The sequence below is a fragment of the Macaca thibetana genome, chromosome 11 (assembly GCF_024542745.1).
Source record: "Macaca thibetana thibetana isolate TM-01 chromosome 11, ASM2454274v1, whole genome shotgun sequence".
Lineage (NCBI taxonomy): Eukaryota > Metazoa > Chordata > Mammalia > Primates > Cercopithecidae > Macaca > Macaca thibetana.
The window spans coordinates 49753552-49775287 of NC_065588.1; the positions used below are offsets into that span (position 1 = coordinate 49753552).

Consider the following 21736-nt stretch of genomic DNA (forward strand, 5'->3'; position numbering starts at 1 on the left):
GGAGTCTTGCTCTGTTGCCCAGGCTGGAGTGCAGTGACTGGATCTCGGCTCACTGCAAGCTCCGCCTCCCGGGTTTACGCCATTCTCCTGCCTCAGCCTCCCGAGTAGCTGGGACTACAGGCGCCCGCCACCTCACCCGGCTAGTTTTTTGTATTTTTTAGTAGAGATGGGGTTTCACTGGGTTAGCCAGGATGGTCTCGATCTGCTGACCTCGTGATCCGCCCGTCTCGGCCTCCCAAAGTGCTGGGATTACAGGCTTGAGCCACCGTGCCCGGCCATTTTTTTGTATTTTTAGTGGAGACAGGGTTTCACTGTGTTAGCCAGGATGGTCTTGATCTCCTGAACTCGTGACCTTCCCACCTTGGTCTCCCAAAGTAAATTGTTTATTATTTTTGTTTTTGAGATAAGCTCTTGTTCTGTTACCCAGGCTGTGATCATAGCTCACAGCATCCTTGACCTCCTGGGCTGAAGCGATCCTCCCACCTCAGCCTCCCAAGTAGCTGGGACTACAGATGCGTGCCACTACACCCGGCTAATTTTTGTATTTTTTCATAGAGACAGGGTTTTGCCATGTTTCCCAGGCTGGTCTTGAACTCCTGGGCTCAAGGGATCCACCTGCCTAGGACTCCCAAAGTGCTGAGATTACAAGTATGAGACACCACACCCAGCCTCAACATTTATTTTTAAAGGTGGGATCTCGTGGTGGGCACTGGGGAAAGAAGGGTAAACACAACAAAAATCACTGCCCTAAAGGTGCTCAAAGACCTGCACATCACATTGTTGGGGTCCTATACACTGTCCTGGGGGAAACAGGAGAGACTTGAGCAGGAATGCTTCACAGAGCACAGGATGCTTGAGCTGTGTCTTAACTGAGCAAGAGTTTCCCAGGAGCGTGTTCTTGTCCCTTCCTGTGACTCAGCTCTCATCCACATCCAGTCAGTTCTCAAGTCCCACTGAGGCAACCTAGGCAGGGGCTAGTTCTTCTTTTTCTTTTTTTCGAAATGGAGTCTCGCTCTGTTGCCCAGGCTGGAGTACAATGGTGGGATCTTGGCTCACTGCAACCTCTGCCTCCTGGGTTCAACTGATTCTCCTGTCTCAGCCTCCCGAGTAGCTGCGACTACAGGCACCCGCCACCACACCCAGCTAATTTTTGGTGTTTTTTAGTAGAGATGGGGTTTCACTATGTTGGCCAGACTGGTCTCGAACTCCCGACCTCGAGATCCACCCATCTCGGCCTCCCAAAGTGGTGGGATTACAGGTGTGAGCCACCACGCCTGGCCTTCTTTTCCTTTCTTAATCAACCTGCATCATACTTTGATGGGCAGGGCCTGCTTCTGGGCACCTTCTCTTTCCTTCTTCCTAGGACTTGTAGGCCCCAACTACTATAATTACCCCCTGGCAGCTTATGTTTCCCCTAATCTAGGCTAAACAGTACTCTTTGGATATTCTTTATTTTTTTAAATTTTTTCGGACGGAGCCTCACTCACAAAAACATTTTTTTTTTTGACGGAGGCCAAAGTGGATGGATTACCTGAGGTCAGGAGTTCGAGACCAGCCTGGCCCACATGGTGAAACCCCATCTCTACAAAAAATAGAAAAATTAGCCGGTCATGGTGGCACATGCCTGTAGTCCCAGCCACTTGGGAGGCTGAGGCAGGAGAATGGCTCGAACCTGGGAGGTGGAGGTTGTAGGGAGCCGAGATCGCACCACTGCACTCCAGCCCAGGTGACACAGCAATAGTCCCTCTCAAAAAAAAAAAAAAAAAGAAGCTGGGCCCGGTGGCATGCGCCTGTAATCTCAGCACTTTCGGAGGCCGAGGGTCACGAGGTCAGGAGTTCGAGACCAGCCTGACCAACATGGTGAAACACTGTCTCTATTAAAAATACAAAAACTAGCTGGGCATGGTGGTGCCCGCCTGTAATCCCGGCTACTCAGGAGACTGAGGCAGGAGAATCCCTTGAACCTGGGAGGCGGAGGATGCAGTGAGCCGAGATGGTGCCACTGCACTCCAGCCTGGGCAACAGAGCCAGACTCTGTTTCAGAAAAAAAAAAAAACAGAAAGAAAGAAAAAGAAAAGAATGTACAAACATGCTGATGAGCATAAGGCTATGTTCAATCAAAAATAAACCTATGGGTCGGGCGTAGTGGCTCGCACCTGTAATCCCAGCATTTTGGGAGGCCGAGGCAGGCGGATCACCTATCAGGAGTTCGAGACCAGCCTGGCCAACATGGTGAAACCCCATCTCTATTAAAAATACAAAAATTAGGCCAGGCCCAGTGGCTTACGCCTGTAATCTCAGCACTTTGGGAGGCCAAGGCGGGTGGATCATGAGATCAGGAGATCCAGACCATCCTGGCTAACACGATGGAACCCTGTCTCTACCAAAAATACAAAAAGTTAGCCGGGCGTGGTGCTGGGCGCCTGTAGTCCTAGCTACTTGGGAGGCTGAGGCAGGAGAATGGCATGAACCTGGGAGGCGGAGCTTGCAGTGAGCCGAGATCGCGCCACTGCACTCCAGCCTGGGCGACAGAGCGAGACTTTGTCTCAAAAAAAAACCAGAAAAAAAAAAAACACAAAGATACAAAAATTAGCCTGGTGTGGTGGTGCACACTTGTAATCCCAGCTACTTGGGAGGCTGAGGCAGGAGAATCACTTGAACCCGGCAGGCGGAGGTTGCAGTGAGCCAAGATTGCGCCATTGCACTCCAGCCTGGGTGACAGAGTGAGACCCTGTCTCAAAAAAAATAAATAAATAGGCCGGCCGCGGTGGCTCAAGCCTGTAATCTCAGCACTTTGGGAGGCCGAGACAGGTGGATCGCGAGGTCAGGAGATCGAGACCATCCTGGCTAACATGGTGAAACCCCGTCTCTACCAAAAAATGCAAAAAACTAGCCGGGCGAGGTGGCAGCGCCTGTAGTCCCAGCTACTCGGAAGGCTGAGGCAGAAGAATGGCGGGAACCCGGGAAGCGGAGCTTGCAGTGAGCTGAGATCCGGCCACTGCACCCCAGCCTGGGCGACAGAGCAAGACTCCGTCTCAAAAAAAGAAAAAAAAAATGAATAAATAAATAAATAAAAATAAAAATAAATAAAATAAATAAGCCTATGATTGGGAGACTGAGGAGGGCAGGTCACCTGAGGTCAGGAGTTGGAGACCAGCCTGGCCAACATGACAAACCTTGTGTCTACTAAAAATACAAAAATCAGCTGGGCATGGTGGTGCACACCTGCAATCCCAGCTACTCTGGGGGCTGAGGATGGAGAATCGCTTCAATCCGGGAGATGGAGTTTTCAGTGAGCTGAGATCAGACCACTGCACTCCAGCCTGGATGAGTGAGCCTCCATATCGAAACGAACAAAGGAAAAAAAAAAACAGAGAAGATTAGCATGGTCCTTGTGGAAGGATGACATGCACATTTGTGAAGCATTCCGTATTTTAAACAAACAAACAATGACCATATCCCAAACATCAGAGAGGCCATAAATAAAAAGACAAGGGGAGTGTTGTGGTATTACAGTTTCTACTTGTATTTTTGAATGAGTGTATTGTAATATGTTGTATAGAAGGGATCACTAGGCTGGGCGCGGTGGCTCACGCCTGTAATCCCAACACTTCGGGAGACCGAGGTAGGCGGATCATGAGGTCAGGAGATCGAGACCATCCTGGCTAACCCAGTGAAACCTCGTCTCTACTAAAATATACAAAAAATTAGCTGGGCGTGGTGGCGGGCACCTGTAGTCCCAGCTACTCGGGAGGCTGAGGCAGGAGAATGACGTGAACCCAGGAGGCTGAGCTTGCAGTGAGCCAAGGTCGCATCACTGCACTCCAGCCTGGGTGACAGAGCGAGACTCTGTCTCAAAATAAATAATTAAATAAATAAATAATCGCTAAAAGCCAGCAAATATAGGTTATAATCTTGTCTCTCCTAACTGTGAACTCTTAGGAAAGTTTATTTTTCTCAGGAAATTGAATAAATGTTTCTCTAAGTCATTTCCAACCCTATAGTTCCATGATTCTGTGATACAATGATAAAATATGAAAGTTCCAATTGTGAAGATGAGTTTACCAAATCCAATGTTTGCCTAATATGATATTCCTATGAGTAGTGATTTCATGCTCCTGGAGATGTATTAGGCATGTAAATACACTTTTTAGAAACCTGGGCTGGGTGCAGTGGCTCATGCCTGTAATCCTAGCACTTTGGGAGGCAGAGGCCGGCTGGTCACCTGAAGTCGGGAATTTGAGACCAGCCTGACTAACATGGAGAAACCCTGTGTCCACTAAAAATACAAAATTAGCCAGGCGTGGTGGTGCATACCTGTAATCCCAGGTACTTGGGAGGCTGAGACAGGAGAATGACTTGAACCCAGGAGGCTGGGGTTGCCGTGAGCCAAGATGGCACCATTGCACTCCAGGCTGGGCAACAAGAGCGAAATTCCGTCTCAAAAAAAAAAAAAAAAAAAAAAAAAAAGAGAAGAAAAGAAAAAATAAACTTCTAGAGTAGGCAAACTTTTTTTTTTTTTTTTTTGAGACGGAGTCTGACGCTGTTGCCCAGGCTGGAGTGCAGTGGCGCGATCTCGGCTCACTGCAAGCTCCACCTCCTGGGTTCACGCCATTCTCCTGCCTCAGCCTCCTGAGTAGCTGGGACTACAGGCGCCCGCCACCGCGCCCGGCTAATTTTTTGTATTTTTAGTAGAGACGGGGTTTCACTGTGGTCTCGATCTCCTGACCTTGTGATCCGCCCGCCTCGGCCTCCCAAAGTGCTGGGATTACAGGCTTGAGCCACCGCGCCCGGCCAAACTTTTTTTTTTTTTTTTTTTTTTTTTTTTTTTTTTTTTTTTTTTGAGACAGAGTCTCGCTCTGTCACCCAGGCTGGAGTGCAGTGGCCGGATCTCAGCTCACTGCAAGCTCCGCCTCCCGGGTTCACGCCATTCTCCTGCCTCAGCCTCCCGAGTAGCTGGGACTACAGGCGCCTGCCACCTCGCCCGGCTAAGTTTTTTTTTGTATTTTTAGTAGAGACGGGGTTTCACTGTGTTAGCCAGGATGGTCTCGATCTCCTGACCTCGTGATCCGCCCGTCTCGGCCTCCCAAAGAACTTTTTTTTTTTTTGAGACGGAGTCTTGCTCTGTCACCCCCAAGTTGGAGTGCAGTGGTGCGATCTTGGCTCACTACAACATCTGCCTCCCTAGTTCAAGGGATTCTCCTGCCTCAGTCTCCCCAGTAGCTGGGATTACAGTGTGTGCCACCACGCCCAGCTAATTTTTTTATTGTTAGTACAGATGGGGTTTCACTATGTTCGCGCCCAGCCTGTTTGTTTGTTTTGAGACAGGGTCTCACTCTGTGAGTGAGACTGGAGTGCAGTGGAATGATCTTGGCTCACTGTAACTTCTGTCTCCCAGGTTCCAGTGATCCTCCCACCCCAGCCTCCTGAGTAGCTGGGATTATGGGTGCACACAACCACGCCCAGCTAATTTTTCTATTTTTTGTAGAGACAAGATTTCACCATGTTGACCAGGATGGTCTCGAACTCCTGAGTTCAAGGGAATCCACTAGCCTCGGCCTCCCAAAGTGCTGGGATTACAGGCATGAGTCACCCCACTCGGCCAAAATGCAGTCTTGTTATGTAAGATACTATCACTGGGGGAAGCTGGGTAAATTTTACAACTTCTTGTGAGTCTAAAATTATTTCAAAATAAAAGAACACTATCTAGGCAATACCACTCAGGACATAGGCAGGGGCAAAGATTTAATGATGAGATCACCAAAAGCAATCACAACAAAAGCAAAAATTGACAAATGTGATCTAATTAAACTAAAGAGCTTCTGCACAGCAAAAGAAACTAACATCGGAACAAACCGCCAACCTACAGAACAGGAGAAAATTTTTATGATCTGACAAAGTGTCTAATATTCAGAATCTACAATAAACTCAAACAAATTTAGAAGAAAAAAAAAACAATCCCATTAAAAAGTGGGCAAAGGACATGAACAGACACTTCTCAAAAGAAGACATGCAGCCCACAAACATGAAAAAAAGCACATCATCACTGAACATCAGAGAAATGTAAATCAAAACCATAATGAGATACTATCTCATGCCAGTCAGAATGCTGATTATTAAAAAGTCAAGAAATAACAGGCCAGGCCTGGTGGCTCATGCCTGTAATCCTAGCACTTTGGGAGGCCAAGGTGGGTGAATCACTTGAGGTCAGGACTTTGAAACTGCCCTAGCCAACATGGTGAAACCCCATTTCTACTAAACACACACACATACACACACACACTATATATATATATATATTTTTTTTTTTTTTTTTTTCTGAGACGGAATCTTGCTCTGTCGCCCAAGCTAGAGTGCAGTGGCGCGATCTCGGCTCACCGCAAGCTCTGCCTCCCAGGTTCACGCCATTCTCCTGCCTCAGCCTCCTGAGTAGCTGGGACTACAGGTGCCCATCACCACGGCCGTCGAATTTTTTTTGTATTTTTAGTAGAGATGGGGTTTCACCGTGTTAGCCAGGATCGTCTCGATCTTCTGACCTCGTGATCCGCCCGCCTTGGCCTCCCAAAGTGCTGGGATTACAGGCGTGAGCCACCGTGCCCAGCCAATTTTTTGTATTTTTAGTAGAGATGGGATTTCACCATGTTGGCCAGGCTGGTCTTGAATTCCTGACCTTGTGATCCACTTGCCTCAGCCTCCCATAGTGCTAGGATTACAGGCGTGAGCCACTCCGCCTGGTCTAATTTTTTTGTATATTTAGTAGAGACGGGGTTTTGCTATGCTGGCCAGGCTGGTCTCGAACTCCTGGCCTCATGTGATCCACCTGCCTCAGCCTCCCAAAATGCTGGGATTACAGGCATGAGCTACCATGTTCTGCGTATATCCCACAAATTTTGGATCTAATATTTTCATTATGGCTTATTTCTTTTTGTGCTCTTTTGCCCATGCTGGAGGGCAGTGGCATGATCTTGGCTCATCACAACCTCCACCTCTCAGGCTCAAGTGATTCTCTCACCCCAGCCCTGAGTAGCCGGGACAACTGGGTGTGAGCCACCACACCCGGCTAATTTTTGTATTTTTATGCCTGGCTAATTTTTGTATTTGTATTAGAGACAGGGTTTCCCCTGTGGCCCACGCTGGTCTTGAACTCCTGGACTCAAAGAATCTGTCTGCCTCAGCCTCCTAAAGTGTTGGGATTACTGGCGTGAGCCACCACACCCGGCCTGCTTCTTTCTTTCTTCCTTCCTTCCTTCCTTCCTTCCTTCCTTCCTTTTTTTTTTTTTTTTGAGACGGAGTCTTGCTCTGTTGCCAGTCTGGAGTGCAGTGGCACCATCTCAGCTCACTGCCATCTCTGCCTCCCGGGTTCAAGCGATTCTCCTGTATCAGCCTCCTGAGCAGTTGGGATTACAGCGTGTGCCATCACACCCAGCTAATTTTTGTATTTTTAGTAGAGACAGGTTTTCACCATGTTGGCCAGGATGGTCTCAAAATCCTGACCTCATGATCCACCCACCTCGGCCTCCCAAAGTGCTGGGATTATAGGCATGAGTCACCGTGCCCACCTACTTATTTCTAAGTATTTAATTTCCATCATGGCTTATTCTTTCCGTGGTTATTTTAAGGCAATTTATTTATTTATTTAGAGATTGAATCTTGCTCTGTCACCCAGGCTGGAGTGCAGTGGTGTGATTTGGGCTCACTGCAACCTCTGCCTCCCAGGCTCAAGTGATCCTCCCACCTTACCCTCCTGAGTAGCTGGGACTACAGGCGTGCACCACCACTCTTGGCTAATATTTTATTATTTATTTATTTATTTATTTATTTATTTTTTGAGACGGAGTCTCGCTCTGTCGCCTAGGCTGGAGTGCAGTGGCCGGATCTCAGCTCACTGCAAGCTCCGCCTCCCGGGTTTACGCCATTCTCCTGCCTCAGCCTCCCGAGTAGCTGGGACTACAGGCGCCCGCCACCTCGCCCGGCTAGTTTTTTTGTATTTTTAGTAGAGACGGGGTTTCACCATGTTAGCCAGGATGGTCTCGATCTCCTGACCTTGTGATCCGCCCGTCTCGGCCTCCCAAAGTGCTGGGATTACAGGCTTGAGCCACTGCGCCCAGCCTTAATTTTTTATTTTTGTAGAGATGATGTCTTACTAAGTTGCCCATTCTGGTCCTGAACTCCTGACCTCAAGTGATCCTCCAGCCACGGCCTCCCAAAGTGCTGGGATTACATGCATAAACCACTGTGCCCAGCCTGGATGACAGTTAAACAATTTTTTTTCTAAAAAAAAAAATCTAGCTGTATGTTTGCTTATATTTTACATCGTGGTCAGGGAATATGTATTGAACAGTTCTTTCAAAATTGAATTGCATCAGTTGAGACATGCTTAACTTAGAATGTGACCAATTTTTATAAATGCTCTAAGCATGCTTAAGGAGAATTAGCAGTCATTAAGTTTTGAGAGCATGGTTCAATGCATGTTCATCAGGTCAAGTTTGTTAATTGTATTGTGTGTGATTTTTTTGTTGTCGTTGTTTATTATTATTATTTTTGAGACGGAGTCTCACTCTATTACCCAGGTTGGAGTGCAGTGGCACGATTTCGGCTCACTGCAACCTCCGCCTCCCGGGTTCAGCGATTCTCCTGCCTCAGCCTCCCAAGTGGCTGGGATCACAGGCACATGTCACCACGCCCGGCTAATTTTTGTATTTTTAGTAGAAACGGGGTTTTACCATATTGGCCAGGCTGGTCTCGAACTCCTGACCTCGTGATCCGCCCGCCTCGGCTTCCCAAAGTGCTTGGATTACAGGCATGAGCCAATGTACCTGGCCACTTGTATTGTTTTCTTTAAAAAAAAAAAAAAAAAAAAAAAAAAAAAAAAAGCCGGGTGCGGTGGCTCAAGCCTGTAATCCCAGCACTTTGGGAGGCCGAGACGGGTGGATCACGAGGTCAGGAGATCGAGACCAACCTGGTGAACATGGTGAAACCCCGTCTCTACTAAAAAATACAAAAAACTAGCCGGGCGAGGTGGCGGCGCCTGCAGTCCCAGCTACTCGGGAGGCTGAGGCAGGAGAATGGCGTGAACCCGGGAAGCGGAGCTTGCAGTGAGCTGAGATCCGGCCACTGCAACTCCAGCCCGGGAGACAGAGCGAGACTCCGTCTCAAAAAAAAAAAAAAAAAAAAAAAAAAAAGTCTGGGCGCGGTGGCTCACGCCTGTAATCCCAGCACTTTGGGAGGCCGAGGCAGGCAGATCACGAAGTCAAGAGATGTAGACCATCCTGGCCAACATGGTGAAACCCCATCTCTACTAAGAAATACAAAAATTAGCCGCGCCTGTAGTCCCAGCTACTCGGGAGGCTGAGGCAGAAGAATCGCTTGAACTCGGGAAGCGGAGGTTGCAGTGAGCTGAGGTCGCACCACTGCACTCCAGCCTGGCAACAGAGCGAGACTCCGTCTCAAAAAAAAAAAAAAAAAAGAGGCCATTGTAGCAATTCAGGGGAGAAATGAATCCAGGCGAGAGATGATGGGAGGTTTGGACCAGGGAAGACGGAGAGAAGTGGAGAGATTCCAGATGTATTTGTGAGACAAAACTGGTAATTTGGGGTAAGGGAGGTGAAGGAGACAGAGGGATCACGGAAGACCTCCTTGGTTTCTGGTTTAGGCTTCTTGACAGATGGCGGAGCTATGCAACTGAGAGAGGGAATCCTGGGAGAGATTATGAAATCTCTGTATTTTCCGCAAGAATGTTTGTTTGCTTCCCTTGCGAGTGTAAGAGGGAGCCGGGAACATTGAGGCTTGGGGCTAGGACTCAGCAGCTCCTCTGCCCTTGCCGAGAATTCTGTCTATATCTGTATTACAACACTTACCATAGTGTATTCACTTTACAAGGTATTGCACCCAGTGAACCATGACTAGCAGAGAGCAAGGGCAGAGTTTCTTCTCGGTGTCTCTAGGACTTTGCCCAGCAGCTGGCCCCGCCCCCTCTAGCGCTCTCCGCCTAGCTCCGCCCCCAGGAGATTTCCGGCTTCTCAGTACTTGCCTAGTCGTAAAGGGCTCCGGTCTGCAGCTAGAGCAACCGTTTCCTCCTCAGTTGGACCAGAGTGATTGATTAGTTTGTTGTCCAATCATCAGCCGAGTGGCCACATAATTACCAATTAGGCAGTAGCAGAGGCGGGTACCGAAGCACGGGGTCTGGATGACTAGGTGTGACTAGGAAGTAAGAGCCGAGACTGCGAAGAACGCATCAAGTCCAGGCGGCGGTGGAAAGGTGACGTGGTATCTGAATTCCATGGGTTTTTTCCTTTTCCCATTGCTGGGTTAAGAGCCCCTTCGCAGCTTGGGGCTAGGATCTTCATTTGCCTTTTTTCTTTTTTGGAGGAATTGGGCTGTGTCCATTTATTTAAGTATTTGAGGTTCTTGAGCAACTTCCTTCTTCGCCTCCAGGCGTATCCTTTTCTTAGCCTGAGGTGAGGTCCTCCCCAGGGAGAAAGTTGTTTGAGATCCTTTCTTACTCTGTGGGTGGTTAAAGGCCTCCGGACTCAGTTCCAGGAAAGGGGGATGAATGATGGGGATGCCGAGACTCGCGGGCTATGCCCTCTTGCGAAGAGTTAGACGCTTCAACCTAGGTGGAGGGGCCCTGGGAACTAGATTCCTGTGTTAGGAACCAAGTAGGTATTGAGGGCGAAGAAACAAGTGGAAAGAGACATTTCTTTCTTTTTTTTTTTTTCGAGGCGGTGTCTCGCTCTGTTGCCCAGGCTAGAGTGCAGTGGCGCGATCTCAGCTCACTGTAACCTCCGCCTCCCAGGTTCAAGCGATTCTCCTGCCTCAGCCTCCCGAGTAACTGGGATTACAGGCGCCCGCCACCGCGCCCGGCTTATTTTTAGATTTTTAGTAGAGATGGGGTTTAACGATGTTGGCCAGGCTGGTGTCGAATTCCTGACCTCGTGATCCACCCGCCTTGGCCTCCCAAAGTGCTGGGATTACAAGCGTGAGCCACCGCGCCCAGCCAGAAAAGAGATGTGTCTTATGTGGAAGTCGTGGTAGTTCTCCAGGTGGGAGAGCCTACTGTGGGGTGGAAGACGTTAGGGCTGGGCTCCGGTGCTAAGTCCACTTCCTACCTCTAGACTGTCATCTTTTTTGCCTCATTTCTTTCTCCTCAGGCTGGAGGACACACCTAAACATGTGGAATCCCAATGCCGGTAGGTGTTTGGGGGTTCTGTACGACCCCTAACCCTTTTTCTGATGGACTCTGTAACAGGAAGTTTCTCTATCAGCTGCCCCATCCCCGACCCGCCACACCCGCAAAAGCAAAGTCCTTAGTCTACAGCTGACCAGTGCTTTTTTATTTTATTTTATTTATTTATTTTTTGAGACGGAGTCTCTGTCGCCCAGGCTGGAGTGCAGTGGCGCGATCTCGGCTCACTGCAACCTCCGCCTCCTGGGTTCAAGCGATTCTCCTGTTTCAGCCTCTGGAGTAGCTGAGATTACAGGCGTGCGCCATCACGCCAGACTACTTTTTGTATTTTTAGTAGAGACGGGGTTTCACCATGTTGGCCAGGCTGGTCTTGAACTCCTGGCCTCATGTGATCTGTCCACCTCGGCCTCCCAAACTGCTGGGATTACAGGCTTGAGCCACCACGCCCCACCGGCCTGACCAGTACTTTTGTCTTCCTCAGAGTTCACTGTCTCCCTCCTCTCTCCAGCCCTTACGGGGACATTCCACCTTTTATCCCCAACTCAGGTTTGTCTCCCCTACCTTCTATTCTCCTTTGTCACTTTTCCATTTCCCTTTAAGTATTGGGTGAGAAAGAATCTCTTTCTTTTTGTTGTTTGTTGTCGGAGACTCTGGGGAATACTAATGTTTATAATCTGCTTCTTCCCCCAGGGCAGCCAGGGCCAAATCCATATACCCCCAACATCGGGTGCCCTGGAGGTTCCAATCCTGCCCACCCACCACCTATTAACCCACTCTTTCCCTCAGGCCCCTGTCCTCCTCCCCCAGGAGCTCCCCAGGGCAATCCAGCTTTCCCCCCAGGTGGGCCCCCTCATCCTGTGCCACAGCCAGGGTATCCAGGATGCCAACCCTTGGGTCCCTACCCTCCTCCATACCCACCTCCTGCCCCTGGAATCCCTCCTGTGAATCCCTTGGCTCCTGGCATGGTCGGACCAGCAGTGATAGTGGACAAGAAGATGCAGAAGAAAATGAAGAAAGCTCATAAAAAGATGAACAAGCACCACAAGCACCACAAGCGTGGCAAGGTCAGTACCCTCTGGAGCCTGGCTAGGGAAGGGGTGCCCCCTCAGAGGGACTAGGTAGGCAGGGGTTGGGTGAGGGGGATTCACATTCTGTGGACGTGGGGGATGACGATTGTGTCACTCTGGTCGATGATTCTTCCTTTTTGTAAAAGATTGCTACTGGGAAGAATCTGATTATCTTGAAAAGAAACATCAGGCTTCTCTTATCTGGGGGGAGCTAGGGTGAGCCTTAAAATAGATTTTTAGAATCAAAAGCCAAATCTTTTCTGCCCTACTCTCTCCCAGAACTTTTGCTCCCCTCCCCGCAGGTGCATATTCTAGCAAGTTGGACCCCCTCACTGACATTATCAAAACATCAATTAAAGTCATTCCTTTGACAAAGCAAAGTCTTATAATAATTAACAGAATAATAATATCGCCCTAGTTCCTGGAGTTCTTTCTCTCTTTCAGTGTTCTTAGGGCCTTGTGTTAATTACATGGGCCCTTTGCCCTATCATCCAGCAGAAAAAGTGAGGACAAGAGCAGTCAGTGACTCAGCCTCTAACAGCCTAGGACTAAGGAGGTTTTATACTCAGCCCCAAGGCTGAGTATCTTTGTTTTAGAGGACTGTTAAAAATTAGTAAGGATCATGCCTGTAATCCCAGCACTTGGGAATTATTAGCTGGGTGTGGTGGCGCATGCCTGTAATCCCAGCTACTCAGGAGGCTGAGGCAGGCGAATTGCTTGAACCCGGGAGGCGGAGGTTGCAGTGAGCCCAGATCTCACCACTGCACTCCAGCCTCGAAGACAGACAAGACTCCATCTCAAAAAAAAAAGTGCAAGGATAAAAGCAACTCTGAGGACAACTCTGGAAGGATTAAACCAATCTGCATCTTGATGAGGCCTCCATTTACATTTAACTGCCCAGTAAATTTATTTGCCTTGTGGATTCTAATTCCTGATTCTGGGTATTTGATAGAAGTCTGAAGAGAAGGCCAGGCACCGTGGTCCACACCTGTAATCCCAGCACTTTGGGAGTCCAGGGCAGGCAGATCACGAGGTCAGGAGTTCGAAACCAGCCTAGCCAACATGGCGAAACATGTCTACTAAAGATACAAAAAATTATCTGGGCATGGTGCTGTGTGCCTGTAATCCCAGGTACTCCGGAGACTGAGGCGGGAGAATCTCTTTTTTTTTTTTTTTTGAGACGGAGTCTCGCTCTGTCCCCCAGGCTGGAGTGCAGTGGTGCGATCTCAGCTCACTGCAAGCTCCGCCTCCAGAGTTCACGCCATTCTCCTGCCTCAGCCCCCCCCACCAACTAGCTGGGACTACAGGCACCCGCCACAGCGCCTGACTAATTTTTGTTTTGTTTTTTTTTTGTTTTTTTTGTTTTTTTTGAGACGGAGTCTCGCTCTGTCGCCCGGGCTGGAGTGCAGTGGCCAGATCTCAGCTCACTGCAAGCTCCGCCTCCCGGATTTACGCCATTCTCCTGCCTCAGCCTCCCGAGTAGCTGGGACTACAGGCGCCCGCCAACTCACCCGGCTAGTTTTTTGTATTTTTTAGTAGAGATGGGGTTTCACCGTGTTAGCCAGGATGGTCTCGATCTCCTGACCTCGTGATCCACCCGTCTCGGCCTCCCAAAGTGCTGGGATTACAGGCTTGAGCCACCGCGCCCGGCTATTTTTTGTATTTTTAGTAGAGACGGGGTTTCACCCGTGGTCTCGATCTCCTGACCTTGTGATCCTCCCACCTCGGCCTCCCAAAGTGCTGGGATTATAGGCATGAGCCACCGCACCCAGCAGAGAATCTCTTAAACCCAGGAGGTGGAGGTTGCAGTGAGCTGAGATCATGCCATTGCACTCCAGCCTGGGCGACAGGGTGAGACTCCATCTGAAAAAAAAAAAAGAAGTCTGAAGAGAATTGAGATTTAGTGGGGAAGAAGGGGGAGAAATTACCCTGGAGAGACTGAAAAATGTTTTTATTTAATAACTGTAGCATTGCTGGGAGTATGTGCTTAAGGAACATTTAATAGAACTCCCAGCCTTTTCTTACATCTTCCCCACTTTTTCCTATTGTGCTTTGGAAAAAGTAGAGATACGTGCACACACAACTGCTGTTTCTACTGTCTTCTTAGATTTGTAGAATCCAATTTCTTAAAATCATAGGACTTTGCATGCAGCTAATAAATAAGCATTTATAAGGTAACTGCTGTTTCCTGGCACCATACTATGCTTGGGCCTGTAATTTATTCCTTGCCTAGGCATCGATTCAGGTAAAGAAAGTTGGAAATTTGCTCCAAAGGCAATATGTTAAATTTTTAAAATTCTGTGTGATAATTTAGGATGGTTTAATCCATTCCTGTGTGCTCACTGCTGAAGGAAACCCTTGCTTTTGTTTAGGTACAGTCAGTTCAAGACTCCTGACCTTCTTAGGGAAGCAAGGGATACTTGGGTAGAGGGGTAGGGCACCAAAGAATGGCCCACGGAGTGATGAAAGGTCATTCATCACTTCTTTCCTCTTTCCCCTTTCCCCTTGCAGGATTCCTCCTCCTCTTCCTCCTCCTCTTCCAGCAGTGATTCTGACTGAATACAGGCCCTGGACCCTTCCCTCAAGTCTCACCAGTTCTGCTCTCCCATCAAGCTTCAGATGCCATGTTGTACTGGGGGAAAGTAGCCCTTGTGCTCCCCACCCCCTACCTCCACCTGAGCCTCACCCTGCTGTTGAGCCCTGAGTGGCTAGGGGAAATGGGAAGAGGATTGCCATGGCCTGGCCATCTTGTTGCTGCTTGGATAGATCATATAGCTAATGAATTAGGCAGGGGAGCTATTTTTTGAAAATGATGAACTAAATGTTGAAGACAAGTTTGAGATCTGTAAAATGTGATTTTTTTACTTCCGCTTATAATACTTGTGATTGGGGAGGTTTGCGGAAATTTAATTATGATGAAAAACCTCTATCTTTTTTGTAATGTTGCCATACTTGGGGAATTTAGTGGCAAATACATTCCCCAGCAGGCCTTTTGTTGGTTGCACTAACTGCAAAGTTGCTGGGAAGTAGAGTCCCTTTGGTCGATCAGCTTTGACCGCCATTTTGGAACCTTACCTTTCCTCCTTAGCCCAATATGCTGTCTCAGGTCCTATTCAAATAAAGATATTTCTCCTGGTCTCTGTTCACCTGTGCTATCACCTTGGCTGGGTATGGCACATTCTACAACTTTTGCTAATCTTCCACAGACCCTTTAAAGTGTATCAATTTTATAGAAGGGAACCAGAGCTTCACTGAGGAAGACACCGTGTGATTCCTATGTTTTTTAAGTGGGAGAACTCTTCAAAATTGGGTCAGGCAGAGTGGCATGAATCTTTATTGTCTTCCCTTGGGTCAATGGATATAGGCCTTTTTTTTTTTTTTTTTTTTTTTTTTTTTGAGACGGAGTCTCGCTCTGTCGCCCAGGCTGGAGTGCTGTGGCTGGATCTCAGCTCACTGCAAGCTCCGCCTCCCGGGTTCCCGCCATTCTCCTGCCTCAGCCTCCCGAGTAGCTGGGACTACAGGCGCCCGCCACCTCGCCCGGCTAGTTTTTTGTATTTTTTAGTAGAGACGGGGTTTCACCGTGTTAGCCAGGATGGTCTCGATCTCCTGACCTCGTGATCCACCCGTCTCGGCCTCCCAAAGTGCTGGGATTACAGGCTTGAGCCACCGCGCCCGGCCGGATATAGGCCTTTAGCTTATGTTTTTTTAACTCTGGCTGCCCATCAGCTATGAGAGAGTAATATGGGGCTTTACCCCAAATCTATTGAATAATACTTATTTTTTTAAAATTTTTTTCCTAAAACTTTTTATTTTTATTTATGTATTTATTTATTTTGAGATGGAGTTTCGCTGTTATTGCGCAGGTTGGAGCGCAGTGGCGCAATTGTAACCTCCACCCCCCAGGTTCAAGTGATTTTCCTGCCTCAGCCTCCCAAGTAGCTGCGACTACAGGCACCTGCCACCATGCCCGGCTAATTTTGTATTTTTAGTAGGGACAGGGTTTCAACATGTTGGTCAGTCAGGCTGGTCTCAAACTCCTGACCTCAGGTGATCCACCTGCCTTAGCCTCCCAAAGTGCTGGGATTACAGGCATGGGCGACCGTGCTCAGCTAAGACTTTTTACATGTGTCCCTACAAATCAGTATATTTAAGAAACTGTGGGCCAGGCGTGGTGGCTCACGCCTGTAATCCCAGCACTTTGGGAGGCTGAGGCAGGCAGAGCACGAGGCCAGGAGTTCCAGACCACCAGCCTGGCCAACATGGAGAAACCCCATCTCTATAAAAATACAAAATTAGCCGCGCGTGGTGGCTCATGCCTGTAATCCTAGCTACTCGGGAGGCTGAGGCAGGAGAATCGCTTGAATCCGGGAGGCAGAGGTTCAGTCAGAATTGGAGCTCAAGACAGCCTGGCTTCTGAGTCTCTGCTCTTAACCCAATGGATTCCAGGCAGAAGCAGTAGTTTTACAAAGGTGCCAAGTTGCAAAAAGTGTACGATGAAAGGAGCTCCTGAACCTGAGTTCCTGAAAGCAGGAAATGAGGCTGCAGTTGGGGACATGGGGCTAGAGGAAGGAGTAGACTTAACAGATGTTTCTGAGGTGGAACCCATGGGTTTGGGCATTGAGTGTAGGGCTTGAGGAGGAACAGGGAAGAAGGAGTGTTTTGAGTTGGCTTACTGCATCCATAACTTCTCTGGAAAGAGTTCTATGAAATAAATGCCTGAGATCTTCTTATATTTTACAGCTAGCTTCTAATTTTATTAGAAAATCCATGGCTGGGCGCAGTGGCTCACACCTGTAATCCTAGCACTTTAGGAAGCCGAGGTGAGCGGATCACCTGAGGTCAGGAGTTCGAGACCAGTCTGGCCAACATGGTGAAACCCCGTCTCTACTAAAAATATAAAAATCAGCTGGGCATGGTGGCAGGTGCCTATAATCCCAGCTACTTGGGAGGCTGAGGTAGGAGAATCACTTGAACCCGGAAGACAGAGGTTGCAGTGAGCCAAGATCTTGCCGCTGCACTCCAGCCTGGGTGACAGAGAAAGACTTGTCTCAAAAAAAAAAAAAAAAAAAAAAAAAAAAAAATCCAAAGCCAAGGTCCACTTTTCCAGTGTCTTGGATTTGGGGGCCATTCTAATTTTTTTTTGAGACAGAGTTTTGCTCTTGTTGCGCAGGCTGGAATGCAATGGCGTGATCTCGGCTCACCGCAACCGTCGCCTCCTGGATTCAAGCGATTCTCCTGCCTCTGCCTCCCGAGTAGCTGGGATTACAGGCATGTCCCACCACGCCTGGCTAATTTTGTATTTTTAGTGGAGACGGGGTTTCTCTATGTTGGTCAGGTTGGTCTCAAACTCCCGCCCTCAGGTGATCCTCCCACCTCGGCCTCCCAAAGTGCTGGGATTATGGGCGTGAGCCACTGCGCCCAGCTTTCTAATTGTTTTCCCCCCAGTCACTGTATTTTCCTTTATCAGCTCTTCCTTTTTGGAGGGGAGAGGGAGATGGTGGGCATGGGACAGATCGTGAGGTGAAGAGAAATAGATGGTGACCAGGTGCAGTGGCTCATACTTGTAATCCCAGCACTTTGGGAGGCTGAGGCAGGAGGATTTCTTGAGTCCAGGAGTTCAAGACCAGCCTGGGCAACACAGCGAGACCCTGTCTCTTCAAAAAATAAAAATTAAAAAAAAGGCCGGGCGCGGTGGCTCAAGCCTGTAATCCCAGCACTTTGGGAGGCCGAGATGGGCGGATCACGAGGTCAGGAGATCGAGACCATCCTGGCTAACACGGTGAAACCCCGTCTCTACTAAGAAATACAAAAAAAAATAGCCGGGCGAGGTGGCAGCGCCTGTAGTCCCAGCTACTCGGGAGGCTGAGGCCGGAGAATGGCGTGAACCCGGGAGGCGGAGCTTGCAGTGAGCTGAGATCCGGCCACTGCACTCCAGCCTGGGCTACAGAGCGAGACTCCGTCTCAAAAAAAAAAAAAAAAAAAAAAAAAAAAAAAAAAAAAATTAAAAAAAAAATGAGCCGGGTATGGTGGCTTGAGCCTGTAATCCCAGCTGCTTGTGAGGATGAAGCAGGAGAATTGCTTGAACTTGGGAGGCTGAGGTTATAGTAAGCCGAGATTGTGCCAGTGCACTACAGCCTTAAGTGATCCGCCTGCCTCAGCATCCAAAAGTGTTGGGATTTCAGGCCTGAGCTACGGTGCCTGGCCCCAGCATTCCAACTTATTCAACCAATCTTTTATTACTATAATTTTATATTTGTTTCTAGTTTTGATATATACTTAACTACTGTTGTGAACATTTTGGTTCATACATCTTTATCAAAAGTTGAAAAATTGGGAGCCCATGTTATACCTGGGTCTGAGACTTTTTTTGGAGAGATCGCTCTCTATGTTTTATTTGTTTTTTTGAGACGGAGTCTCGCTCTGTTGCCCAGGCTGGCGTGCAGTGACCAGATCTCGGCTCACTGCAAGCTCTGCCTCCCGGGTTTACGCCATTCTCCTGCCTCAGCCTCCCGAGTAGCTGGGACTACAGGCGCCTGCCACCTCGCCTGGCTAGTTTTTTGTATTTTTTAGTAGAGACGGGGTTTCACCTTGTTAGCCAGGATGGTCTCCATCTCCTGACCTCGTGATCTGCCCGTCTCGGCCTCCCAAAGTGCTGGGATTACAGGCTTGAGCCACCGCGCAAGGCCTTCTCTATGTTAAATATCAGGCATTTTCAGTAAAGATTCAGATTTCAAACTGGCAACTCTAGCAAGAGTGGGCCCATATTCCTGAAGGAAGAAATTTGTGACTATGAGTAGTAATAATTATGTGTAGATGGGTCTTCCCATAGTCTTTTCAACTCTGTTATCTTTCTGTAGGCCAGATTAGATTAATCCTTGGCTCTTGAGAGCTTTGTGTTTGTGTCCCTGCTTTGTGCCTCAGTATAAATCTACTAAGATGGTGGTTCACAAATGTTTTTGTCTTATGCCTTCAGCATCTCATACAAGAACCTCTGGGATTCTGTCATTCTTTTTTTTTTTTTTTTTTTTTTTTTTGAGGCAGGGTCTTACTCTGTCATCCAGGCTGTAATGTAGTGGTGTGATATCGGCTCACTGCAGCCTCAACCTGGCCAGGCTCAAGCGATTCTCCCACCTCAGCCTCCGGAGTAACTAGGACCACAGGCATGTCCCACCACCATGCCTAGCTAGTTTGTTTTTTTGGAGGCAGAGTCTTGGTTTATCCCCCAGGCTGGAGTGCAGTGGAACAATCTTGGCTTACTGCAACCTCTGCCTCCCGGGTTCAAGCGATTCTCCTGCCTCAGCCTCCTGAGTAGCTGGGATTACAGTCGTGTGCCACCATGCTCGGCTAATTTTTGTATTTTTAGTAGAGACGGGGTTTTGCCATGTCGGCCAGGCTGGTCGTGAACTGCTGACCTCCGGTGATCCATCTGCCTCGGTCTCCCAAAGTGCTGGGGTTACAGGCATGAGCCACCACGCCTGGCCATTGTTTTTGTATTTTTTGTAGAGACAAGGTCTCACTATGTTGTTCAGGCTGGTCTTGAACTCCTGGGCTCAAATGATCCTCTCACCTCAGTTTCCCAAAGTATTGGGATTACAGGCTATTTTTTTTTTACTAGGAACTAGCAAGATTTCCATTCACACGAGAATGGGAAAGATAGGAAATCCATGGGATCTAAAAATACAAGTTGACATTTTAGTTTAGGAACTGTGAGTTAATGGGATGAATCTTTTATCTAGTTTGCTGCCTTTTTGGAATCAACTCCCTATATCAGATTGCTTCATGGCCCTAGGCAGATTCACTCTCTTGACTTAGTTTGGTTCCTCTTCTGGGAATAATTTATTGATTCATAAAATTATCAGGTATGGCTATCAGAGGCGTCTCATCTTTCTCTTTTAAAGCTGGGTGCAACTGTTGGCCAGTTCCAATACGGACATTTGATATTTGTTTTGCCCCCCCCACATTAGAGATGATTTCATGGATAGATTCACCCCAGCTCTCAGAGGTATGAATGTCCCCACTGTGAAATCTTAAGGTTAACGTGACCTTCAGCCAGGGCTTCACATAAGTACACTCCTTAGTTTGGTTTTTCCTGGGTGTCTTAACATTTTCCTACTTCATTTCTTCCCTTTCATCACTTGGTCTGCCCCTTACCAGATGACAGACTTTTTTTTTTTTTTTTTTTTTTTTTGAGACGGAGTCTCGCGCTGTGTCACCCAGGCTGGAGTGCAGTGGCGCGATCTCGGCTCACTGCAAGCTCCACCTCCCAGGTTCACGCCATTCTCCTGCCTCAGCCTTCCAAGTAGCTGGGAGTACAGGCGCCCGCCACCACGCCCAGCTAGTTTTTTGTATTTTTAGTAGAGACGGGGTTTCACCATGTTAGCCAGGATGGTCTTGATCTCCTGACCTCGTGATCCACCCGCCTCTGCCTCCCAAAGTGCTGGGATTACAGGCTTGAGCCACCGCACCCGGCCCAGATGACAGACTTCTTTTTCTTCTTTTTTCAGAGACAGGGTCTCACTGTTGCTGAGGCTGGAGTGCAGTAGGCTGCTCAAGCTATGCTCTTGCCTCAGCCTCCTGAGTTGCTAGAGGTGGCGCTGGCTAATGTTTAAACATTTTTTTGTAGAGATGAGATTCTTGCTGGTCTCTACAACTCTTGGCTGGCCTCAAGCAGCCCTCCTGCCTTGGCCTCCAGAAGTGCTGGGATTACAGGAATGAGCCACCTTGCCTGGCCATCTTTTTCTTTCTTTCTTTTTTTTTTTTGAGACGGAGTCTCACTCTGTCGCCCAGGCTGGAGTGCAGTGGGGCACGATCTCGGCTTACTGAAACCTCTGCCTCCAGGGTTCAAGTGATTCTCCTGCCTCAGCCTCCCGAGTATCTGGGACTACAGGCAAGTGCCACCATGCCCAGCTAATTTTTGTATTTTTAGTAGAGACGGCGTTTCGCCAGGTTGGCCAAGCTGGTCTTGAACTCCTGACCTCAATCCATCTGCCTCGGTCTCCCAAAGTGTTGAGATTACAGGAGTGAGCCACCATGCCTGGCCCTTTCTTTCTATTTCACATTGTTCCTAATACAATTTAGGGGGTGGGAGGAAAGGCATTTTAGTCCTCAAGCCTAATTTTCCACTTCAGGAAGCTACCTCTCTTTAGGAAGAAGGTAAAGGAAGCTGCCTCCATCAGTTTGGGGCTGCCCAATAAAATGTGACTGAGAGTCAAGGGGCTAGCGTGCAGTGGCATGTTCAAGGCTCACTGCAGCCTTGATCTCCCTGGTTCAAGTGCTCCTCCCACCTCAGCCTCCCAAGTAGTTAGTACTACAGGTGTGTACCACCATACATGGCTAATTTTTAATTTTTTGTAGGGACAGGGTCTCACTATGTTGCCTAGGCTGCTCTCGAACTCCTGGCTTCAAGTGATCCTCCTACCTTGCTCTGCCCCCAAAAGTGTGGGATTACAGGCATGCGCCACCATGCTCGGCCATCCCTCTGGTT

At 48.5% G+C, this 21736-nt stretch overlaps 1 protein-coding gene, 1 long non-coding RNA gene and 1 pseudogene across 6 annotated transcripts in view; 2 read left to right on the forward strand and 1 right to left on the reverse strand.

Moving 5' to 3' along the window:
• PRR13 (proline rich 13) overlaps positions 1-15392 on the forward strand; it is an 86974-nt gene extending 71582 nt beyond the window's left edge. Inside the window, exons 1-5 of one of the 4 annotated variants that reach the window (XM_050749091.1) lie at positions 10137-10258; positions 10369-10457; positions 11151-11189; positions 11876-12249; positions 14764-15392. In XM_050749091.1, the coding sequence (XP_050605048.1) occupies positions 11171-11189; positions 11876-12249; positions 14764-14811 (441 nt within the window). In that variant the 5' untranslated portion in view covers positions 10137-10258; positions 10369-10457; positions 11151-11170 and the 3' untranslated portion in view covers positions 14812-15392. Of the gene's footprint in view, positions 1-10002; positions 10259-10368; positions 10458-11150; positions 11190-11875; positions 12250-14763 lie in introns of those variants that run through there. The other 3 variants (XM_050749090.1, XM_050749089.1, XM_050749092.1) reach the window with 3 other exon arrangements.
• The window catches only part of LOC126931196 (uncharacterized), a 155046-nt gene extending 139107 nt beyond the window's left edge, over positions 1-15939 (reverse strand). Inside the window, exon 1 of one of the 2 annotated variants that reach the window (XR_007717787.1) lies at positions 15864-15939. This is a non-coding gene — a long non-coding RNA (uncharacterized LOC126931196). Of the gene's footprint in view, positions 1-13837; positions 13940-15863 lie in introns of those variants that run through there. The other variant, XR_007717788.1, reaches the window with a different exon arrangement.
• Positions 3339-3437, forward strand: LOC126931858 (uncharacterized; annotated as a pseudogene).
• Positions 15940-21736: the final 5797 nt, after the last annotated feature.